Source organism: Protopterus annectens, chromosome 10.part0 (assembly GCF_019279795.1).
Source record: "Protopterus annectens isolate FY-2018-M chromosome 10.part0, PAN1.0, whole genome shotgun sequence".
NCBI lineage: Eukaryota > Metazoa > Chordata > Ceratodontiformes > Protopteridae > Protopterus > Protopterus annectens.
Genome location: NC_056744.1, coordinates 158644874 through 158666784, shown reverse-complemented (window position 1 = coordinate 158666784; position 21911 = coordinate 158644874). Strand labels below are relative to the sequence as shown.

The 21911-nt window shown below is 38.9% G+C and overlaps 1 protein-coding gene across 1 annotated transcript in view; it reads left to right on the top strand.

Moving 5' to 3' along the window:
• The window catches only part of SDK2 (sidekick cell adhesion molecule 2), a 1526639-nt gene that overhangs the window by 1404771 nt on the left and 99957 nt on the right, over positions 1-21911 (top strand). The window contains exon 40 of the mRNA XM_044085131.1: positions 11740-11904. Coding sequence (XP_043941066.1) covers positions 11740-11904 — 165 coding nt within the window. The remainder of the gene's footprint in view (positions 1-11739; positions 11905-21911) is intronic.

Genomic DNA, 21911 nt, shown 5'->3' with positions numbered 1-21911 from the left:
CTTTCACAACTGGAAGTTGAGAGCATAACAGGATTGCCTTAACTTGAATGTTCTGCAGGGTATTAAGTCAGAACCTCAAATGTCTGCCATTTGTTAACCACAGTCTACCTTGCTTGCCCCTAATTTGCCATAAAATCACACTTTATGAAAACGGACCTATTGGTCATAAAACTAGAAGTCGATAACCTAACAGTTTGGCATTAACATGAATGTCCTGCAATTGCACCAATTGTTTTTACAGAATTAGAAGTCGATAGCAAAGGTCTGCCACTAACTATAACAGGTGTTCATTAACCCGCATTTTCTCCTGCATATGAAATCTGAACCTTGAGTGTCCATCTATTACTTTCTAACTGCAGTCTGCAGTAGTTGGCCACTAACTGCCATAAAACCATGATTTCCGATAGCAAGGGTTTGCCAAACATAAATGGATTACTTAAAATGGAATCTGCAATGAAGGAAAACAGCAGTACAGAACTCAGTAGTCAAACAATTTATACATGACAAAAGGAGTTCACATCTTATATCTGGTCTCATTCCAAATTCTATAAGCACGCAGTAGCATTCAGATTGAATAGGCCTCTTAACTCAGAAAACAAGTGCAGTTATCATAGATAAAGTACTACATTGCCGCTATAATCTTTGTCACTCTTTTTACAGATGGTAATTAGTAGCTAGCCTACAGTCTGATCAGTGCTGTTTGAGATAGATATATATATATATATATATATATATATATATATATATATATATATATATATATATATATATATATATATATATATATATATATTTTTTTTTTAAATTTAATCACTTTTATAGAAACTTCATTGACTTGTTTTAATGAGCACGACCTGACCCAAACCAGCTGATGAAACCATGAGGCAGGCTTTGGACTGCCACCATTACCGACAAACTCCTTCAGCGCTGTTACGTGCCAATTTCTCTATCAACTTATCCTCCATGCCACACATGAGCAGGGGACTCTGCTAACAACATATCTCCCAGTCTGCGAAAAACACTTGCGGCTTATTTGGAATCACAGAGGAAATGCTACGAAATCCTAAAAACTATCGCCATTACCCACTATTGACCAGTCTAATGAGCTATAAAATCTGGATCACACTGCATACTAGAGGAATAAACCCCTGCCTGACCTCTACCAGCCAGCTAACCAATGAATCTCTTTGGAACGTGTTTATATATTTTCTGTGTTATATGATTATTATGTATTTCTACTTTCCAACTCCCAGAAAGCACCATACAGCCTTCATCAAATTGTTTTTTTTTTTTTTAAATAGGAATTTTCAACGCTACTCCCCGCATGTGCGGTAGCAACCGCAACACCCCCCCCCCCCGGAACTCACAGCCTGCGAAATGGTCGGCGCAGCTCAGTCTGGCCTTGAAATAAGCCGAGATGAGGAAAGACACGCAAGACCACCACGAGCAGATGAAAAGAAGGGTTATAACTCTTGCAAAGAACTGCCTGACTGGCCACTTCCATGCCAAGAGCAAAGCCATTTTTATTTATTTATTTATTTATTTATTTTTATTATTATTATTATAAACTCCCTTCCCTAACAATATGACAATACAAAATGTTCCCGCCCTACCAACTAGGGAATTGAGCTACTTCACTCCAAAGCTCTACCACCGAATGAACTGGATCCTTGTCAGCAATGCAACTGCACCGCAGGGAGCAAAAGGACTGCATCACCTGCTAAATGACAGCTAACCTGCTGACCATGCATCCCTTAGACCTGCTACTAGCCAAATCCAATCCTGCCATCAATAAAGGTAAGTAGCTCAAACCAAACCCTTTAAAACAACCTAACTACCTAAATGCCCCCTTGATCTTGCATCTGTACTCCACCACAACTTTCCACCATGCATCTGCACAGCAAAGCAAACACCACCTCCACCACTACATTATATTTCATTTGCTAAAAACAGATCCATTTATTATGTATGCAGTACAGCTTGGAATGCTCCTATTGTGACCCCTCACTACATCTCATGAGGAAGCATATTTTGCAGGATTACATGCCCCCTGCACCCCCAATGTGGAGATCAAGCAATTTATACCCCTGAACTTACACCAGTTTCATAATCACATCAATATAAAGAAAAGGGAAATCTGTGAGCCCAAGTGAGTCTCTGCTGGTGCACAATTAGGAGGCATTCTGACAGTGATTTCTAATGGAAAACAGCAGTCAGGGCTTTAACTTCAGTGTTTTGCACTTGGCCAGCTATAAACTCATCAGTTTTCACGTGAAAAGTTGTAGAAAAGCAATAAAGAATATTGATGGGGCATTATGACACAGGCAACACTGAAGAAATACCAAAGCAGTGAAGGGGAAATTAGTAAGGGTGATAAGGAGTGACAGACCCATAAGCAACTTTGTCATCATGAAATGGATTTGATGTTTGTCCTTCCCCATAAAAAAGAGGTATGTGTGGAGTTAACAGCATTTGCATACTGTATAGGTATGCTCATTCTCTAGTGTGCCTCTGTTACCAGCATTACCTGTTTCCTGAAAAGTCTTCTCATTTGTTGTGTTTGTTACCTGTGACCCCATGCCACTTGGTGAAAGTCAGTGTCATAGATGTTCTGGGCAATGTCGGTGGTGGGCAGTAGGTGCATCAGTAATGATATTTCCATGTTTATTCAAAGGAGGGTGCATCCCATTAAATACCTCAGTATCCCACACAATGACACATATAACTTCATTAGTCAGTCACTGCCACAAATGGTGAGTGCTGCAGTTTTTTAAGCTCCTGGAATGTATTGTCATAGAACTTATAAACAAAGACATTGGCAACCTTCAAACACTGGACCCTTCCCAGTTTGGGTTCATGAAGGGCCGATTGTGTCTCCTGAACCTGACTGACATCTTCGAATCAGTCTCCAGAGCCGTGGACGTGGGTAAGGCAGTCCACACAGCCTGTCTGGATCTCACCAAGGCCTTTGACACCATCTCCCACTCTGGAATCATAGATAAACTTACTAAGCTGGGCATAAATCCCTATGTCACTCGATGGGTTGCCAACTGGCTTACTGACAGATCCCACACTGTAAAAGTAGCCGACTCCAAATCCAGCTTCAGACAAGTGACAAGTGGAGTACCTCAGGGTTCAGTCCTGGGTCCGCTCTTGTTTGGCATCTACTTCTCTGAAGTACAGGCCAACACTAAGGTACTCTGGCTAACAAAGTTTGCAGATGACTGCAAACTGAGAGCCATTATTGAATCCCCAAATGATGTGGATATTCTGCAAAAGAGCCTTACAGAAACAGATGCTTGGTGCCAGAGCCATGGGCTCAAGCTCAATGCCAAGAAGTGTATAGTTATCCCCTTTGGGAAAAACATGTACCCATGAATTACCACATAGGTGGCAGTAGACTAAACACCGAAAGTGTGATAAGAGACTTGGGAACACAGGTGGACAGTGGTCTCACCTTCAATAACCACATTGCCACAACAGTCAGGAAATCCTTCTACGTGGTACACCTCATCACTAAGGGCTTTTCATCCAGAAAAAAGGTGGTCATTGTCCCACTGTACTCATCCCTCATTAGACCCATCATAGAGTACAATGCCCATTTGGTATGTACCTCACAAGACATCTGCAACAACTGGAAAGGCTTCAGAAATACCTCACTAAAAGATTCACAGGACTAAAGCAGATACCCTATGCTGACCGACTAAAAAAAACTCCAGCTATACTCTGTCGCATATTGTCTACTCTGCTTAACGTACAAGGCCATGTCAAACTCAGAGCTGTCGGACATGCTACACTTAAAGAAATCTCAATCCATTAGAGCCACACGCTCCAGGGGACCTAAACCTTGTCATCACAATGAATGAAACATGCTGGAGGGATACACTCCCCATACTCTAGAATAGACTGCCCATACATGTGTCAAGCAGAGCACCTCCTTGGCCCTCTTCAAAAGGAACCTTGATGACTGGATGGAAGATAGGAAATTTACCCCGGGGATCACATCAGTCACCCTACTAGACAGGGGTCCCGGGAAGCAAATATTGTGGGAAGAAATAGCCAGGGAATTGTTATGGCTAGGCTTCTATAGGCCCTAGGGCCGATTGCCTAGTACCAACCTATGAACCTATAGCAATGAACACTCTTAAGCATCTTTTTATGAAAAGGCATGAGTGAAAAAAGAGGCAGTAATCTGTGAATTTAGCCATTTAAAGTATCCTGCCTCAGCTAACGTTTGAGGGAAGAGTAATGATAGAAAATGCAGAATTTTCTTTACTCACTCCAGGAGGTATATTTTTAATGGTGTTGGATATAAACTGACCTGGGATTGGTTGTGTGCCTAGCAGAATTAACATCTAAAGCAGATCCATTTTTAAAAGAGCAGCATTTCCATTCTGTGCATTGCAGGTATAATCTGTCACACAAGCTCATTTTTCAGCTCTTAATGTCAGCCACATCTTGTTTTGTTCCAATATGTTATTGATTTGTATGAAGCAGTGTGTGTAATTGCAGAGCTTGCTTTTGGTGTGATTGACAAAGCATACAGCAGAGAGTCAGTAGAGACTGTGCATTTCCTACCAAGAGAGAATCTAGCTGTTAAAGTCTGCAGTAACACCAATCCTCAAAGCTGTACAACACTGCATTGACTTTAATGTCTTTATGGTATGCTGCAGGCTTTTGTGGACATTACAAACATTACCTGGATAGAGAAAATGGCCACTGATATCAGAAGAGGTGCACTCTGTACACGAATACTGTGTCTCCTTACTGAGTGATATCCTTTCCAGTATATACATATATATATATATATATATATATATATATATATATATATATATATATATATAGTTTCACTTCATAATCTCAAATTACTGAAATCTCAAAATTCAGTAACCCGAGACTATGAAGCTGAAAACCAGAATGCCGAAAGTGCATAAGAGCGAATTCGAATATATACTGTAAAGCTTAACACTAATTCTGTTGGTACATTGTAGGCATGTGCGAGAGTCATGGGCTGGGGAATCATTAGTTAAGTGGGGATGGCACAATCAGCAAAAACTTATTTCCTGAAAGAGGCTTCATCTCCCAATATACTCATAGCAAGGGTTAGGGAATTAGCAACATAAAAGCAACAGAAGAACATTGTAGGTAATAAGTCCCAGACTCTCAATTATGAGTAATAACACACCTGTCTGGCTAGTCAGTTTCATCAAAAATTTCTTGCAGTAAAACACTGAGTTAAGGTTATGAAATTCTAATAAACCTTTGTCCTGTAAATACGAAATTGTACACTAAACTACCCACTTGCACTTCCTGGGTCTGACAAGTCACATCACTGGGCTAAAGATTTAGGATCACTGCTGAATATATATATAAAGTGGAAGATTTTTTCGTAATATGTACGTTATTGATACCTCCCTAGAAACTAAAATTTCTATTGGGATGGGGTTCTTGCAGTCCTGCTTTAAAGGAGTTCCAAGGATGACAGCATTACATAGGCTGGTTGTTCCGGTGGAAAGGTTTATAGGTCCATAGGTTCATACTAGGCTGTTGATTCAGTGGACTATTTGTTGCCCAGCCAACAATCCCACCCATTTACCAAAACATGAATTAATACTGGATCCCAACCTAGTTATGGCTTCTTTTAGCAGGGGGAGGGTCAATAATTTTATAATTTCCCATCCAGTCATCCTGGTTAACCTTAGCTATTCTGGAGTTATTCTGCCTAACCTGTAAGGTAAGTCTGCTCCATAAAATAGGCATTCTCTGTGAAAGATATCTATCCTGCCAAGAAGTCCTGTTTATGTTTCTGTGGAAATTTAGGTCACTTGAGCAGGTGTTTAAGGTGGTGTTGGTTTTTGTGGATGTGTTAGAGAGTACAGAGGACTGGAAGTCTCAAGGTTGTGTATGTGAGGTAGAGATCTCTCAATAGTTGTCAGGAAATGAAAAAGACTGAGAGTGTAACTCAAAGGAGGTCATGCCCTTAATTTTTTGTTAAGAAAATGCTACAGTTTCTCGAGCTGCAACATATACCTATCCAAGTACATACCAAAGGGGTGCTATATTCTATTATTGGTCTAGCAAGGGAGCAGTTGAGGTGGGAGTTGAATTCCTTGGATTAAAAGGATATGCCCCTAGTAATTATTCTGGCTGTATAAAAGGGTTTCCTAACAACAGTGGTTTAGTGTCATTCATTCCCATGTGTGCAATGTTCAATTTGCATGTGTAACAGGGATGAAAGAACTCGAGGTCTTAGTGACATTACATATGTTGGCACCTGAGAGAAAACTAACTGTTACCCTGTCTTGCTCAACCTGGTGAGTGAAACATTTGTGTCTCTAACCATGGAGTCGCCTAGAACTAGGACATTGATAGATGAATTAGCTTGGTCTTGCTGTGATAAGGGCTTTTACATGCCACTTATGTGACCACTGTTACTGTCTATATTTCCTATAGTGTCAGAGTGAGCTGTATGCTGGATATAACCTGCTGATGCTAGATTGCATGCATTAGATATAGTTTTGGGTTTAGGCTGATGCCTAGTCTTTGCAGTCCTAAGAGGAGAAGGTCGAGATCTTCTAATGGCGTCAGCATAAGATGGCTTAGAGTTTGTAGTCTGTGGATGTTGCCTAGGTGCAGGAGGGGTTAAGAAATTATTACGCTCATTGCATGTAGCTGACTGAGAGAAGGATGCTTCCAAGTTATGTATATTAACCTCTCAAGACAGAGTCCTTTGGGTTCATTATCAGTAATCACACTGCCTCAGGATTTCATGTGTTGTAAGGCTGGCAATAGAGGAGGAGTTTGTGTGTTGACTCCCCATGAATGACCAGTGTTGCTAGATTTAAAATAAGTGAGGATCTAAAGAGAGACTGAGGAAATGTTACACCTGTAAAGGTTTGTTGGACTGCTTGTATGTTTAGAGTGAGCTCATGCTGCACTGTGCAACTGGTACTCAGGCTGTACAGATCAGTGCAGCTAACAAGTTTGTTTAACTCAGCACAAGCAGTTTAGACAAAGCACAAATAGATAAGTAACTCACTGATGTTATAAGAAGGTGTCCTTCCTGTAGTGCAAGTAAAGAGAATTATACTATAGCAATAACCCACGCCTGGGTGTGGATAATGCTGGATTTGCCCACGGTTGGCATGGTTTGGTCATGAGGGCAAAGCCCGAGTGGCCAAACAAAGCCAACCGTGGGTAAATCCAGCATTACCCACACCCAGAAGTGGGTTATTGCTATTATACAATGACATTATTTAAGAAAAAAAAATTACTTTTCTTAAATAATGGCATTGTATAATGCCTCTTTGCTGCCCTTCCGCAGCTGTCTGGTATTCTGCGGCAGTTTTGATGTACTGTGCATGCCTACGCAGTACATCAGAGCTGTGGGCAAAAGCAAAGGAGAAAGCAAGATCTCCGTTGCTTTTTAAAAACTGTTTTGCTATGTTAAATGAGTTTAACATAGCGAGACAGCTTTAAAAAAGCAACAGAGAATATCCATTGCTTTTTTAAAGCTGTCTCGCTATGTTAAACCCATTTAATATACGAGACAGTTTTGAAAAAAGCAACGGAGAAAGCAAGATAATCTCCATTGCTTTTTTAAAGCTGTCTCGCTATGTTAAACTCGTTTAACATAGCGAGACAGTGTGAAGCAACGGAGACCTTGCGTTCTCACTTGCCGTAAAAAAAAAAAAAAAAGAGTTACAGTAATGGAAAAAGTCTGCGTGACCGGACCTTTTTCCATTACTATAACTGATTCACAACGTGCACGCTGACCAATCAGCGTGCACGTTTTGAATATTAATGGGGGGTCGTTGTATAATTGCATGTAACGCCCGCTATGGAAATGCCTCTGCCGCTCTATGGCACTCAGTCCACACCATGCGGTAAATATAAGAGAAAAAAACAAACAAAACAAAAGAACCAGTAAAAGCTAGGTGTAATCTGTACCAAAGTCTCACTTAGAGGACTTACAGCTTTTACTAAGATGGTTGCCAGTCCAAACAAGGACATTCACTCAAAGCAGTGATTTATATATGAGAAACCATTATTAAACAAAACAGAACAACTCAGAATGGCTAAATTACAACCAGCAAAATAAGACAAGGTGGTATTACAGACAATGCATAAAACAGCTCCAAATGCCTAAAACAGTAAACAGTAGTAACAGGCAATGCAAAAACAGTTAGGATAGCAAAGCAACTTAATTTCAAAGAAAATAATTTTCCTGTCTTTTCTCTGTCTTTTCTTATGCACCAGCTAGTTAAACCATCAGTTGAGAGAGGAGCAGAAAAATAAATGTCATTATCACACAAATTTTATGACTGGATTGTCAGTTTAGGATATGGAAAATATATTCTACCCACAGTATGTTTCATAAAAATCTTTATTACTATTACTAGTTTTGACAGTGTTTTTGCACCTGTTAGTGTATTTATCCTTTGCTTTTTTCATGAGGATGGTGAAAATGTTTAGGACTGGACTGACAAAAGCAAAAATGAATAACAAACAGTTTATGCCCAAGCCAACTGAGGGTTATAATAATATTATTTTACCCATTTATCCATAAGAAAATTAAAATTGCTTGAGCGGTTGTGTAGACTCCATCTTTGTAAAGGCCCTAGGGACATTAGTTTAGTAACCTCCTATGAAAATGAGAGTCATATCAGCTTCAAAATGTAGTCCACAAAAATGCTCATGCAATTTTAATTCATACTTATTGCAGATGGTGTAACGGTGGTGATGGTGCTGCGGTAGCATTGTCGCCTCACAGTAAGACGCTGTTCGGTTCGATTCTCAGCTAGAGCGTCTTCTGCGTGGAGACATGCGTGAATGGGCATACCTTCGTTGAAGGTTGTGCGTCAGGGCTGGTAACTCGGCATGTAAAAATCAACTACCAATCATTAGCGGACTGGAGTTCCGCTGTGGCGACCCCTAACCGGGAAAAGCCAAAAGACACAACAACACAACTTATTGCAGATGGTGTAGCTGTAAGCATGGAAAGAAGAATCTCAGCTAGAAAAAGAGATTTTCCTGTGGGTAAATGGGAAAAATAATATGTTCGCAGGAACTGGACAGCATGAAAATGAGATGTTTGGTGCATAAGAAGTGAATGTCTTCATACAATAAAGCCCTAAAATGCAACTGAAGCAGGATGACAACAGTAGAAGTCAAATATATCTATTACTCTTGCAACATATCCTCTTTTTTTTATTTTTCAAATTTGATTTTTTATTGGACTTATTTGATCATACACACATCCTTTTCCTCAGTTAATTCTTTGAAGTGTATACAAATAATTGCACTGGTTTTATACAAATCCGTGGCTTTAGACAAATCCCAATCTGCTTTTCATAAAAGCCTGTCTGTTTCATTATTTCTGATTAAGCAAACCATCCTAACTCTTACTAATGAATCATGCAACTCACCAGATGCACAGATTGGTTGTATTCTTCAGCCTAGAAACATAAACATCTATAGTGTCAATTTTTTCTTGATCCACAAAAGTTACTTTGCTTTTGTCTAACTGCCATCACTTTATCTTTCTCCTTTTCAGGAAAAAGTTTGTTTGTTTGTGTCTTTCGGCTTTTCCCGGTTAGGGGTTGCCACAGCGGAACTCCGGTCCGCTAACGTACCGGCTTGCCAGGCCTGACGCAGAACCTTCAACGAAGGTATGCCCATTCACGCATGTCTCCACACAGAAGACGCTCTAGCTGAGAATCGAACCGGACAGCGTCTTACTGTGAGGCGACAACGCTACCTTAGTGAAAGAGTTAAATACCTTTAAGGTTTCTTCCATAGAAACATACAGAAATGTAACACACTTTATTTGGCTTGTGTCACACAATCAGAAATAAACAATTTTTGGATAAAAATCTTCCAGTTTTCTGATGAAAGTCCACACATTAGGAGAATTCCAGAGGAGCTGCAGTTGGGGTATTTTTCATCTAAAATGTTTTTTTTTTTATTTATTGGTAGGAGACTCCCAAGGAGACTATCACAACTTCCTAATTGTCCCAGAGGACTGTTTGGTTAAATGGTTTGCTCAGAATCACACATTAGGTAAATGGAGGTTGAGAGAAAATGAAACTCTGGACTACAGGAAGTAGCTAATTAATAGCTTATAGCCTTAATTCCCTCTGTGAACTGCTAGACTGTATTTCCAAACACAAACCGCTGATATCAAAAGCATTTATTCACTTCTAGCACATTTTCCTCAGTTCAAAGCATAATATCTCTCTACTGTCACACAAAATAGAACCATAATAAATTACACATAGACACTGCATATGTGGCGTAACCCTACTGATATCTTGTATATTCAAACTGAGACTTCCCTAGAAGAACAGTGTACACATGACTCACAGATCTCTATAGCTAGCTCTTTAGCATTAGAGCTCTGTACTGTAAATCTAACAACCTTCCTTCCAGCTACTTGTAGGACTGTGTAATTAACTGGAACTCTTCTTAAACTTTTCACAGATGCTTGCTACTCTGTTTGTATTGTAGTGTAATTAAGGTTAATAGCTTACTGCAGTCATAATTGCCAGTAGGTATTATATACATAAAAAAGGTGTTTTACCAGATGCGGCCTTATAAGTGTGTCAAGCAACTCTAAAACTCTGAACAGGAAGCCCCAACTATTCTTGTTTACTGTTACAGTACCCACATTACTATTATGATAAGTATATCTATTCACACTATACCTTATACACAACACCTTCTAAGAGCTTCAGTGACCTGTCCAGACATTTAATAGCTTAGGTCATTATGCTGTCTGGACCATAGTGTACAGATTTTTATATATGATGTTCTGAGTTAACCTTTTCAGGTCAGTCAGACTTTTCAGATGCACAATAGTGCATGCTGACCATTAAAGTGTGTTATAACAAATATAAACAAGGATTTTTAAGCCAGATAAGGAGTGTCACACCTGGTCAGTCCATTTCTTACTTACTGAGTAATCTGCAGATTCATCATAATTATGCATTTACATTTCACTACCCAAACATTTATTGCTATGGTACCTAACAAAAGTATAGTCTCATTTGAAGTTGTCATTATCTCTTAAATATGTTCTTTCTGTGAACCAGTTCTAAACAATTTTAAGCATTTTGGTGTAGGGTTCTTAGAAAAGTATTTGCCTTTTTTTAGTGGGCACCAAAGCAGTCAGTGAGGGGAGGAGATTTTCTGTAGGCTTTGTGAATCTGAGTTGTAGCTGGTTTTCTTTCTAGTAAACCCTATACTGATTACTTATCACACGTGCCATAATTGTGTCATCACATATGATGATTCTTTACTTCATGTGTCTGACTTTGCATTGCATTTTAACTTGATCTTGACTTGCCATATCATGCTAATTTTTCAGGTTTCTTCTGACCATCTTTTTATTTATTTATTTACTTACTTACTTTATTGACCTGGTTAGTCCCACTAGGCCAATGGCTTTGTTTCAGTGGAGACCTGAGGTCGTATTCATACTCACTACCGGAATTTGACAGGGGCATTCCTTATTCCCTCCTTCTAGTTTACCCTGCCACAATTGTAACTCCTTTATTAATAGATTGGCTGGCAAATAAAGGACTGGAGATGTACAACATGACATGTAGTTTAACAACAGAGCTCACTAGAAAGATACTTGCATGACAGCTCTTTTTATGCCTTGAGGATTCTGTGGTCATTTTGTTTCTTCATGGATCATTTTTTTGAATAATGTTTTTCATTTTTATTTTTCAGATGAAGGACTTTGGGATATTCTTATAAAGGATATTCCAAAAGAGGTGACATCATATACTTTCAGCATAGACATCCTGAAACAAGGTGTGACGTATGATTTTCGAGTGATTGCAGTCAATGACTATGGATATGGAACTCCAAGTGCACCTTCCCCATCAATCTCAGGTATTTTAATCAATGTCCTGCTCTTTACATCCATCTTTGTCATCATCATTCATGTGAATAGGATCTAATGGACTTTTCCTCACTACTGGTGACTGGAAGGTGAACACATTTCTGTTAGGTATGCATTCTTTACGCACTTGTTTTGCACTGAATTAACTGCCCTCCATTCAAATGCTTTAGTTGTCATTACCTGTGCACTTGTGATCAAATAGCTATTCTGGTTGTGCAGGTTGGCTGCTCAGTGTAATAACTACCCTGAAAGCCATGATGCCTTGACTGTGATCCTGGTTCAAACCAGGAGCATGCTGATGCAGTACTTCATACTGGAATTGAATGATAAAAAGTAGGAAGTGCTGTGTGTGTGTGTGTGTGTGTGTGTGTGTGTGTGTGTGTGTGTGTGTGTGTGTGTGTGTATGCCTGCCTGTGTGTGTGTGTGTGTGTGTGTGTGTGTGTGTGTGTGTGTGTGTGTGTGTCTGTGTCTGTGTGTCTGTCTGTGTGTGTCTGTGTGTGTGTGTGTGTGTGTGTGTGTGTGTCTGTCTGTCTATCTGTCTGTGTCTGTCTGTGTGTCTGTGTGTATCTGTGTGTGTGTGTGTGTGTGTGTGTGTGTGTGTGTCTGTGTGTCTGTGTGTGTGTGTGTGTGTGTGTGTGTGTGTGTCTGTGTGTGTCTGTGTGTGTCTGTGTGTGTGTGTGTGTGTGTGTGTGTGTGTGTGTGTGTGTGTGTGTCTGTGTGTCTGTGTGTGTGTGTGTGTGTGTGTGTCTGTGTGTCTGTGTGTGTGTGTGTCTGTGTGTCTGTGTGTCTGTCTGTGTCTGTCTGTGTGTCTGTGTGTGTGTGTGTGTCTGTGTGTCTGTCTGTGTGTGTGTGTGTGTGTCTGTCTGTCTGTGCCTGTCTGTGTGTGTGTGTGTCTGTGTGTGTGTGTGTGTGTGTGTGTGTGTGTGTGTGTGTGTGTGTGTGTGTGTGTGTGTGTGTGTGTGTGTGTGTATGAGATGTTTCCAAAGGTTAGTAATCTACCCATTTGATTGTACTATTCTAAAGTCCTTTCAGGAATTGCAGAATAATGATGGTAATAAGTGAGTTAGTCTGGGGACAAACTTATTTTATGCCACCAGACTAACTCATTTATTCCACCATTGTTCTGCAATGGTGGTAATAAATGAGTTAGTCTGGGGACTTATTACAAAGGCATGAAAAAGTGCAAGTCACTAAGTGGTGGTGGGGGTGCTACCTTCTTCTTTTGCATTTTCACAAGTACACTAACAATATGAGAAACAAGCAAATGGCAAGCGCTTCACCTTTTCTGTCTTGCTTGTTAGGTAGTGGGCCCAGATGTATTTTAATGCTTCATTTTTTTCTAAGTAAATGTTTTGTATTCATATGTATGTTTTCCAGTGGTATACCTTGGTCATATGACATTCTTCAGCCGATGAGAGTTTCAGTATATCTAAATACTACTTTATAATTTATTTGACATTTCTTTACCAGAAAAGTCCAAATGAGATAATGCTCAATTTTCAGTGGAGGGCCAGAGAAAAAGCATTGACATAATATGATTATAGTTAAATAAAGTTATTGCAAAGCCTAATACAGAAGAATGACATATTAATTAAGTAAAAATTCAGTTTCAGCTCATATAGTGAAAACCTGTACATGTGTATGGCAAATATTTAGTCAGGTGTAAAAGCTGAAAAAGAACATTGTCAATAGACTGTATTTACAAGTTGCAGTTCATAGAAAAGACATTAAACACACTGAGTACCCTTCTGTGGAACAGTGATGACTTGATAATATAGCCTAAGCAAAAATATGTTTGATATTTGTCTAAGAAATATATTTTATTAATTCTTTCTCTCTGAACTTTGTCAAGGTATGTTGGTGGTGTTAAGAGGCAGGGACTAGTTCAGCCTGGGTAGTGCAGGAGCAGAGTCAGGTTTTATTTAGGTAGCATTTTTGTAGTAGTTTGAAGAGCAATGGGCAGGAGAGTCATATATATTGCCAGTTTGAAGGAAATCGTATATCATTATAAAGTAATGTGTCACGTAATGTAAAATATCAAGTAAGTAGGTTAATGGACAGAAGAATCATATCTACTGCTGATGGGCAGGAAATCATATGTCATTTTGAATGATAAAATTATTTTGTTTGGGGAAGTTTCATGGTGCTTCACGAGGCTGGTCACTCCTTTCAGCTACTGAACAGAATTAAAGTACATTAAATTTCGTTTGTGCATTTAAAGAGAGTTTTCAACACAATTTGTTGTAAAACTGTTGTAATTATTGGCTGTGTGCACAATTCATCTGATTTGAGAACAATGAAGAAGAGACTGAAGATCAAAAATAACGTGAGAGGTAATTTATGGATGTGGGGCCACCATCTAGTGAAGAAAGCAGTTGCTGCTCCTTAGCGTGGCTTTAGAAAACAGATGCAGACTGTGCTCTGGAAGCTGCATAACAACAAATGAAAGTGGTTGTACATTTGTGGAGTCATTATGTGAAGCAGTTGGTGTCAGGTGATGATTTCAGGCTGAGTTTGTGAAAGAACAATATAGCCTGATATTGCCACCACAACAGAGAATGGCAAGCATAAGAAATAAGTTCATAAATTTGTTCTAGGCTATCAACCACTTAGCCATTCGACTCAAACCAGTTTTGTCCTCGAGTACATTGGATGCCTATATGGTGGGGGTATATTAGTAAGGAGGTAGCTTAGGGTTATTTGGGGGGGTATGTTAGTTTGGAATTAGTTAATTCATTCTCAGTCTCTGTCCATACTGCGGTGGTGGTGCTGCGGTAGCGTTGTCGCCTCACAGCAAGACGTTGTCCCGTTCGATTCTCAGCTAGAGCATCTTCTGTGTGGAGACATGTGTGAATGGGCATACCTTCGTTGAAGGTTGTGCGGCAGGGCTGGCAACTCGGCACGTAAAAATCTACTGCCAATGATTAGCGGACCAGAGTTCCACTGTGGTGACCCCTAACCGGGAAAAGCCGAAAGACACAACATTCTCAGTCTCTGTCCATCCAGGGCATTGGGGGTCAGACTGATGGTGAATTTACAATTTCCCATCCAATGACAAAGGTTTTGTTTCAAGGATGAACTCTGCTTTGTATGGATTGGGATCCTTTGAGACACATATCAGTCTCTCTGGTAAGTTTTATTATGTTGCTGGCAAAGTTTAGGTCCTTAGATTTAGTGTACCTGGTGGTTTCTTTTTGCATTTATGAGGTCCATCGGAGATGGGTCTGAGGATGCCTTCTATGCCACAGAAAGATCACCCGACAGTAACCTGTAGTAGACTGAGTAATTCAGTGGAGTTAAGCCTATAGGAGACTGAGTAAGTCAACAGAGCTAAACAGCAAAGTCATGTACATTGAGCAGAGGTTGGTGAGTTTTGAAGATAAAAAAGGAGGCATCATATGCAGAACCATGATATTTTAAAAGCTGAATAAAGCATTGACTGTTTGGAATTTGTGAAAACTAAGGTAGCACCCAGGACTGGTTTTTTTTTCCAAACAGATCAGTAAGCATTGAGGAGGACTATATATTGATGTTGTGTGCAGCAGAAATAATGTACCATTAGCTGAGTGATTTTGATTCAACTTGTTATCGATTAATAAAAGGATCATACTTTGTCACAGTTGTGACTCAGTGGAAAAAGGTTGCTGGAATGAAGGCTGGTACTGATTGTTTATTTTTCAGAAACTGCTCTCTAACAAAGGCAGAGTGAGATTATTCTCAACTGAGGCCCTAGGAAAGGTAATATAATGTGCCCTCTCTCCTCCCACAGCCATATTAGGCTGTCTCTCCTCATTTATCATAAAACTGTTTAAATCTGTCAGTGTGCATAGTATTTATTTTTTTACTTTTACAATAATCACAGAGATGTGGATTTCATTAAAAACTATTATTTCAACGTTTACAGCAAAAACACACAAGCCATTTGCTGTGTCACGCTGAAAATAGACTTAGCATGAGTAACTATACCTGTCTTCCCTTGAAATTCACATTTATTGTAAATACATCTAGCAAACCCACTAAAATGCTGGGACTCATTACCAAACAGCATATAGTGAAGTACTAATTAGCGTCTATGTGAAGAGCATAGTAATTCAAAAAACAGATGCGTAATGCTTTTGCTAATAGCTTGGGACAGCCCACTGGATGCAAGCGTCCCTTTTCAGGAGCAGCTTAGGAGCACTGTCTTGTGAAGGACTTGACATGAGTCACATAGTAGACAAATGGAGACTTAGAAACTCAAACCCTGCACTACAGAAGCAGCTCATAGCCTTACTCATCTGCACAGAGTACCAGAGAGACTGTTGTAATCCAACACAGTACATTCCACACTTGCACATCTGCAAAAAAAACAAGGTTAATTAAAAATGTATTCACAGTTAAAATGTTAACAATAAACTTATATACTTCACAATGTCCAGTTTTTTTCCCAGCCAGATAATAAACAGACTGTCAGCAGTCAAAAAAAAAACAAGGAAACTAAAGATCGTACCCAAAGAACATGGCTCATATGATGATGGTCCTGTTTACTGCAATCATTTCTTTCCTTTATCCCTTTATACCATAACTACTGTGAGTTGCAGGAATCAAGTATTTATCCACCCCCCCCCCCCCACACACACACACACACACACAAAAACATCAATTATAGCCACTTACAGGACTGTACACCTCAGGTAGCTGCTTGAGAACAAGTGAGTGAATGCATTCATAAGTAATGGGTAAGAAATATATCTCATGTTGCTACTATCAAAACTATATGGTATAACCCAGTGCAATTCTTCTCTGCCTTCTTAACATCTTAGCTCAAATCAGAGACAAAGAACCAACAATCAGGAACCGTTTTGTTTCTCTTGTATACTTGGAAAGTTTCTTGAATAAAAAGCTTTACATTAGCAAGTATTTTCTGAAGGATTCAAAGTCTGAAAATCGTGCCTGCAATTATTTAATGGCTGCACTCTACAACATTTTAAAAAAAGCCACAGAATTTACAAGGAATGGACAAAAAGTACCTTTCAGCTTATTTGCTTACGAATTCTGGTCAAAGCCAAAAATAACAATGGCAAAAAAGGCCCAATTTTTAACTGTCATTTTCTTTTCTTTTCTGTTTCCTAACCAGGTAAACACAGTGTACAAAGTGTCCCTTTTAGGGGATGACCCAAGGGTGCTGTCTGAGTGATATGCTCAAAGGCACTCAATAGGCAAATGAAGTTTGGAAGGATTCAAACCTAGTACTTTTGACTGGAACAAAGTACAGGATGGAGTTCATTAGTAGCGCAGGGCCTTAAGTACCAGACAACACTAATTACCTTGAAATGTGTTTTCTGAACAACAGCTATGAAATGCTAATAATTAGCATTACTAACTGGCTGTTATCCTCACTGATTTATCAGAAAATAATTAAATGAAAGAAGGTCTGGCAGTTAGTATAGTGGATTAAGGGTTTAAGCCCTTAATGAGCTGCTTGCTATACTCAAGGTTGCAGTGTTTGACTCTTTCTAACTCCATTTGTCTGCTGTGTGACTCTGAGCAAGTCACTTAACCAGACAATGCTCCTGAGACGCGACTAATAAAAAATAAAAAAATAAAAGGGATAGTAGGTATTTTATGAGCAAGTATAACTATGAAACTAATATTACTGACTGATTGGAATCCTCAGTGATATACCTGAAAAGGTGCTTGTGTTTTCTGTCTGTAATCATCCCAGGGGGCATTTTTTCTGTAATCATCCTCATCCTGGAGGGCAGAACCTGTGCAGTTTTTTTGTAATCATTCTGGAGAGAAGAATTGTAATAGCTCAAATATGGAATAATCATCCTGGACAGAAGCAACCTCTCGCATGTGGAGTATTTGGGGGAATGGAAGAACTTCCACACTTCGTGAGGTGAATCTCCAACTGAAAAGGAAAAAGGTTGCAAAGTGCACTACTCCTGATTGTGTCATCCTTTGGATGAGATACCTACTAACTATGAACTTGTTATCTGTTTGTCAGCCATCCCTATTGTATATCACCAGCACACCAATTTTTTTTTCAAAGTAACATAGGCAATTTTATTCTACAAGGGCAGCAGACACTGAATTGGTAGATGAAACACTGAAAAGCAAAGTTGTTTGCTAGCAGCAGCCTCTTCATTTGTACATATTGGTGGATTATAACTATAACAGTTTCAGTGGCCTTTTGTGGTTGGCATGTTCTGAAATGAGTAGTTTTGTCATTATTGGTTCATATGTTTTTGTTTCACTGCTTACTGAAAAAACATTCAAAACTACAAACTTAAAATGCGGTACTGTATTAAAGAATATATTGTAATACAATTAGAAAAGTGAATCAAAGAACAAATGCATTTATGCATCGTCATAAAAATGTGTGCAGAGGCCTGTGGTTTGAATGAAATTTAATCTACCACTGGCCAGATGCTTTTTCTATGAATGTGGGTTTCATTGCAGTTTCAATGATAAAGAAGTTTACCGTTGTTCATACTAAGTCTGTTTTCATTATGAAACTATATTGTTTTAGCATTTCCAAATGGCTGTCAGTGTTTGTGCTATAAAATTTGAAATAAAAGTTTTAAATTAAATCCAAATAAATGTAGTCATTGCAGAAGTAGAGAAGAAAATAGTATGTACACTAAGTGGCTGCTGAGTAGGAATGCTGGGGTGATGGGGACAATGGGGTTGGGTTTTGGGGGCCTCTGATTCACTACCCTGCCTAGGGCCTCATTTGACCATGATCCAGCTCGAACCCCTGGTACTTTAAACCAACTCTGAGGTTGCGCTACAGTGGGGAAAGAGCATATTCCCTAAACACACTAAAACACGATCTTGCACTTGGCCACCTCATACAGTACAACCATATAGCCCTATAGAAAGTCACACAAATATATGATCCCTGAAATAAACAATTGTTCAGTTTCACAAAGGAAAGCTTATTGCCAAACAGATTGACTGTTAAACCTTCTGGTGACACTTCTGCAGCTATATATATGTGATACATGGTTGGTTGCCCAAAATGGTGAAGAGTGTTTAGTTAATTATACTGCTAAATTAGTAAGAGTTTTGATCTGTACAGGAATAGGATATGTGACAAGCAATTCCTCTTTATGGTTTGTGCTGATCCTACCTAGCTTGGTTAGTTCCTACCCAAGTTTAACTATGTCTTAGATGTATATTTTTGAATTAAAAAAAAAAAATATTTTGTTTGCTTTTGATTGAGTGAAAAGAAGAAACTGAAAGAAAAAGCAGATCTGTACAATGTCATATTGTGTGTACATGTAGTATATTATAGGAAAAAACAAAATTATCTGTACTTGTTAAAACACAGTAGGCCAAGTGGTATTGTATGGGAATTGCAGTTGCTCAAGTTGCAATTCTCTGGTGGTACAGAAAGTGCTTTATCTCTGACAAGAGAGTAGAATAACCCTTTCCATTAGTAATAGCTCAAACTGCAACTCCTCAACGCTACAGGGAAGGGTTGTTGCTTTGAAAGGACAGAGAAGTAATACTTTTCATCAGTAATTGTTACATCAGAGAATTATGCAATTCCTCCATTTTCTTGTTGTCTTAGAGATGGTTGTCTAAAGTAGGGGCTACAGCCCCCATATGGGAGGTTTGGAGTTTGTGCTCTATATGGGTTAGTTTTGTATTGTCTTCAGTGTGTGGTTTACATGTCCTTTCACATTGCTCTGCTAAACATCTGCATTGTGCTAAGTTTGCATATGGGTAAGACTGTCCATTTGTTTTATCTGTTTGCATCCACTTCTGTCATTTAAGTGAAGCATGTGATAATATATCTAATCTTAAGTTATATTATGTTCTGAAGTACAATACACTAATATTATACTGTCATAATGGAATACATTTGAAATCATCTTTCAAAAAATGCTTCTCCTTTGATGTATTAAAAGCCAATCTTTTAGCATATTTGTAAGTATTCCTAATAAAGTCAAACAAATATGTATATGGCTATGTATTCCAAATTAAGATTTATCTTTTAACTCTTTTATGTGTTCTAGCATATAATTTACTGAAAAGGTTTGTATGGAATTACTGAAAATTTTACAGTGCTTAAGAAACTTCAACGTCTACCATTTTTGTAGATACTTTTGTAAGTATGCATTATTATGCAATGAAAGGGTTGCATTTAAACAGGTATTGCTGAAAGAATCCAGTATTCTTGTGCTGTTTGCACATCAATTTACTCACTGATGGTTAACATTTATGTCTTTAAGTGATAGCTATTTATACACAGTTTTCTTTGAATAATTTTCCATTCCCCATAAAGAGTGCTATGCAGTCAGGGTTCTTGATGTTTTACGTGGTTTATATTTTGGCTTTGCTCAAAATAAAATTTAAACAGTCATGTTCAAGCTTGTTTATGTAACTCCTATTTATTTAATTCATAGCACTTTGCCTGCAGGCCCCATTGCAAGTAATTGTGTGCTACATGATCATGTGTAGCTTCTTTTATTGCTTCCAGAAATGTTAAATTATAAATGTGCATGTAAGCTCCACTACCAAGGATGGCTTTCCACTGAATGTTCAAGATGGGTAACTGTGCCCTTCATAACAATAAGGATCAGTGCAATTGAGGGGGGATAAACTCAAGATCTCTGTATCTCTGAAAATTCTTTCTCCTCAAAGGTAATCTCAGACGTAAGTTCAGGGGTGTGGGGGTGCATTTGATTTTCAACAAGTTTTGCAGTTTGATGACCCCTTCACAAGTCTTAGGATCTACAATACCAAGTTTTGAACTTCAGATAGAACAACAGACAAGACGCCAATGTACTAGCAGAGTGCATCTTTTGTCATACAGTTATGACCTTCCACATCCCTGCATAAATAACAGTTTGTGTAATACTGTGGTTATTTGGAGGCTTAAGACTTGGGTGCACTGAAGGGTGAGACTACATATAGCATATTCAAACAACTGCTGGTAAAGGCCTGCTAAAGGTGTCATCCTTTAGTCTTGGCTTTGATTTGTTTAACTACTGTTTGCATGCTGAATGATTCTGAGCAAAAAGACTGCCCCTGAATAAAGTTTCTTGTGCTAAATTATCTGGAAAACAAACATGTAAATAAAATCTAAGGTATCTGAAATGTAAAAAACCCATACTTGAAGCAAAAACTCAGTGTGAAAATGTATAACTGGGAGACAGTCATGCCACTAACATGTAAAGGGAGTGTACAATGCCCCTGTAATATCTAAAAGAGTACATACAGAAAGTTTGATGGAATGGAGGGCACAGAAGAATGTTGGTCAGTGGCACAACTGGTAGAACTTTGGTTCATAAAGCTGTGGGTTCTATTACCACACCAGGTAAATTAATTGCTGACACTGCAGTGCAGCATAAAGGGGTGCTGCACCCTGAATGTGCTGTCCTTTGGATGAGATGTTAAGTTGAGACCCCATCTGCCAGAGTTGGTGGTAGTTTAGGTGGATGTAAAAGATCCCACGATTCCGATCAAAAATAGTAGGGGTCCTTTATTAAAACAACTTCTTCTTTCAGCTGTTCCCTTTAGGGGTCAGCACAGTGGCTCATCTGTTTCCATTTCTTCCTGTCCTCTTCATCTTGCTGTGTATCATCTTGTGCTTCAGCCAACAGTACCCTGCCTCGACCGATCCAGTATGGAAATCTGTATTGTCCACATATCTCATTTGGCAAAAGTTTTACACCAAATGCCCTTCCTGATGTTACACTCCCCATTTATCCGGGCTTGGGACCAGTACGAAAATACACACTGGCTTGTACATCTCCAGTGGCTGGGTTGTGCATCTCCAGTGGCTGGGTTAGGGGTCCTTTATTAAAACAATCGTAATTATTTACAACAATCATCATCATTTACATTCACCTTATTTACATTATATATACATAGTTTCTATTATTTGTACTATATACAATATTTCTAAACTGTAAGTCCACGTCTTTCCTTCTTCAGTTCCTTCATCCAGTACATACAAAAAACACTAAATTGTTACTGTTTTGATCTCCAGTAGAATTTC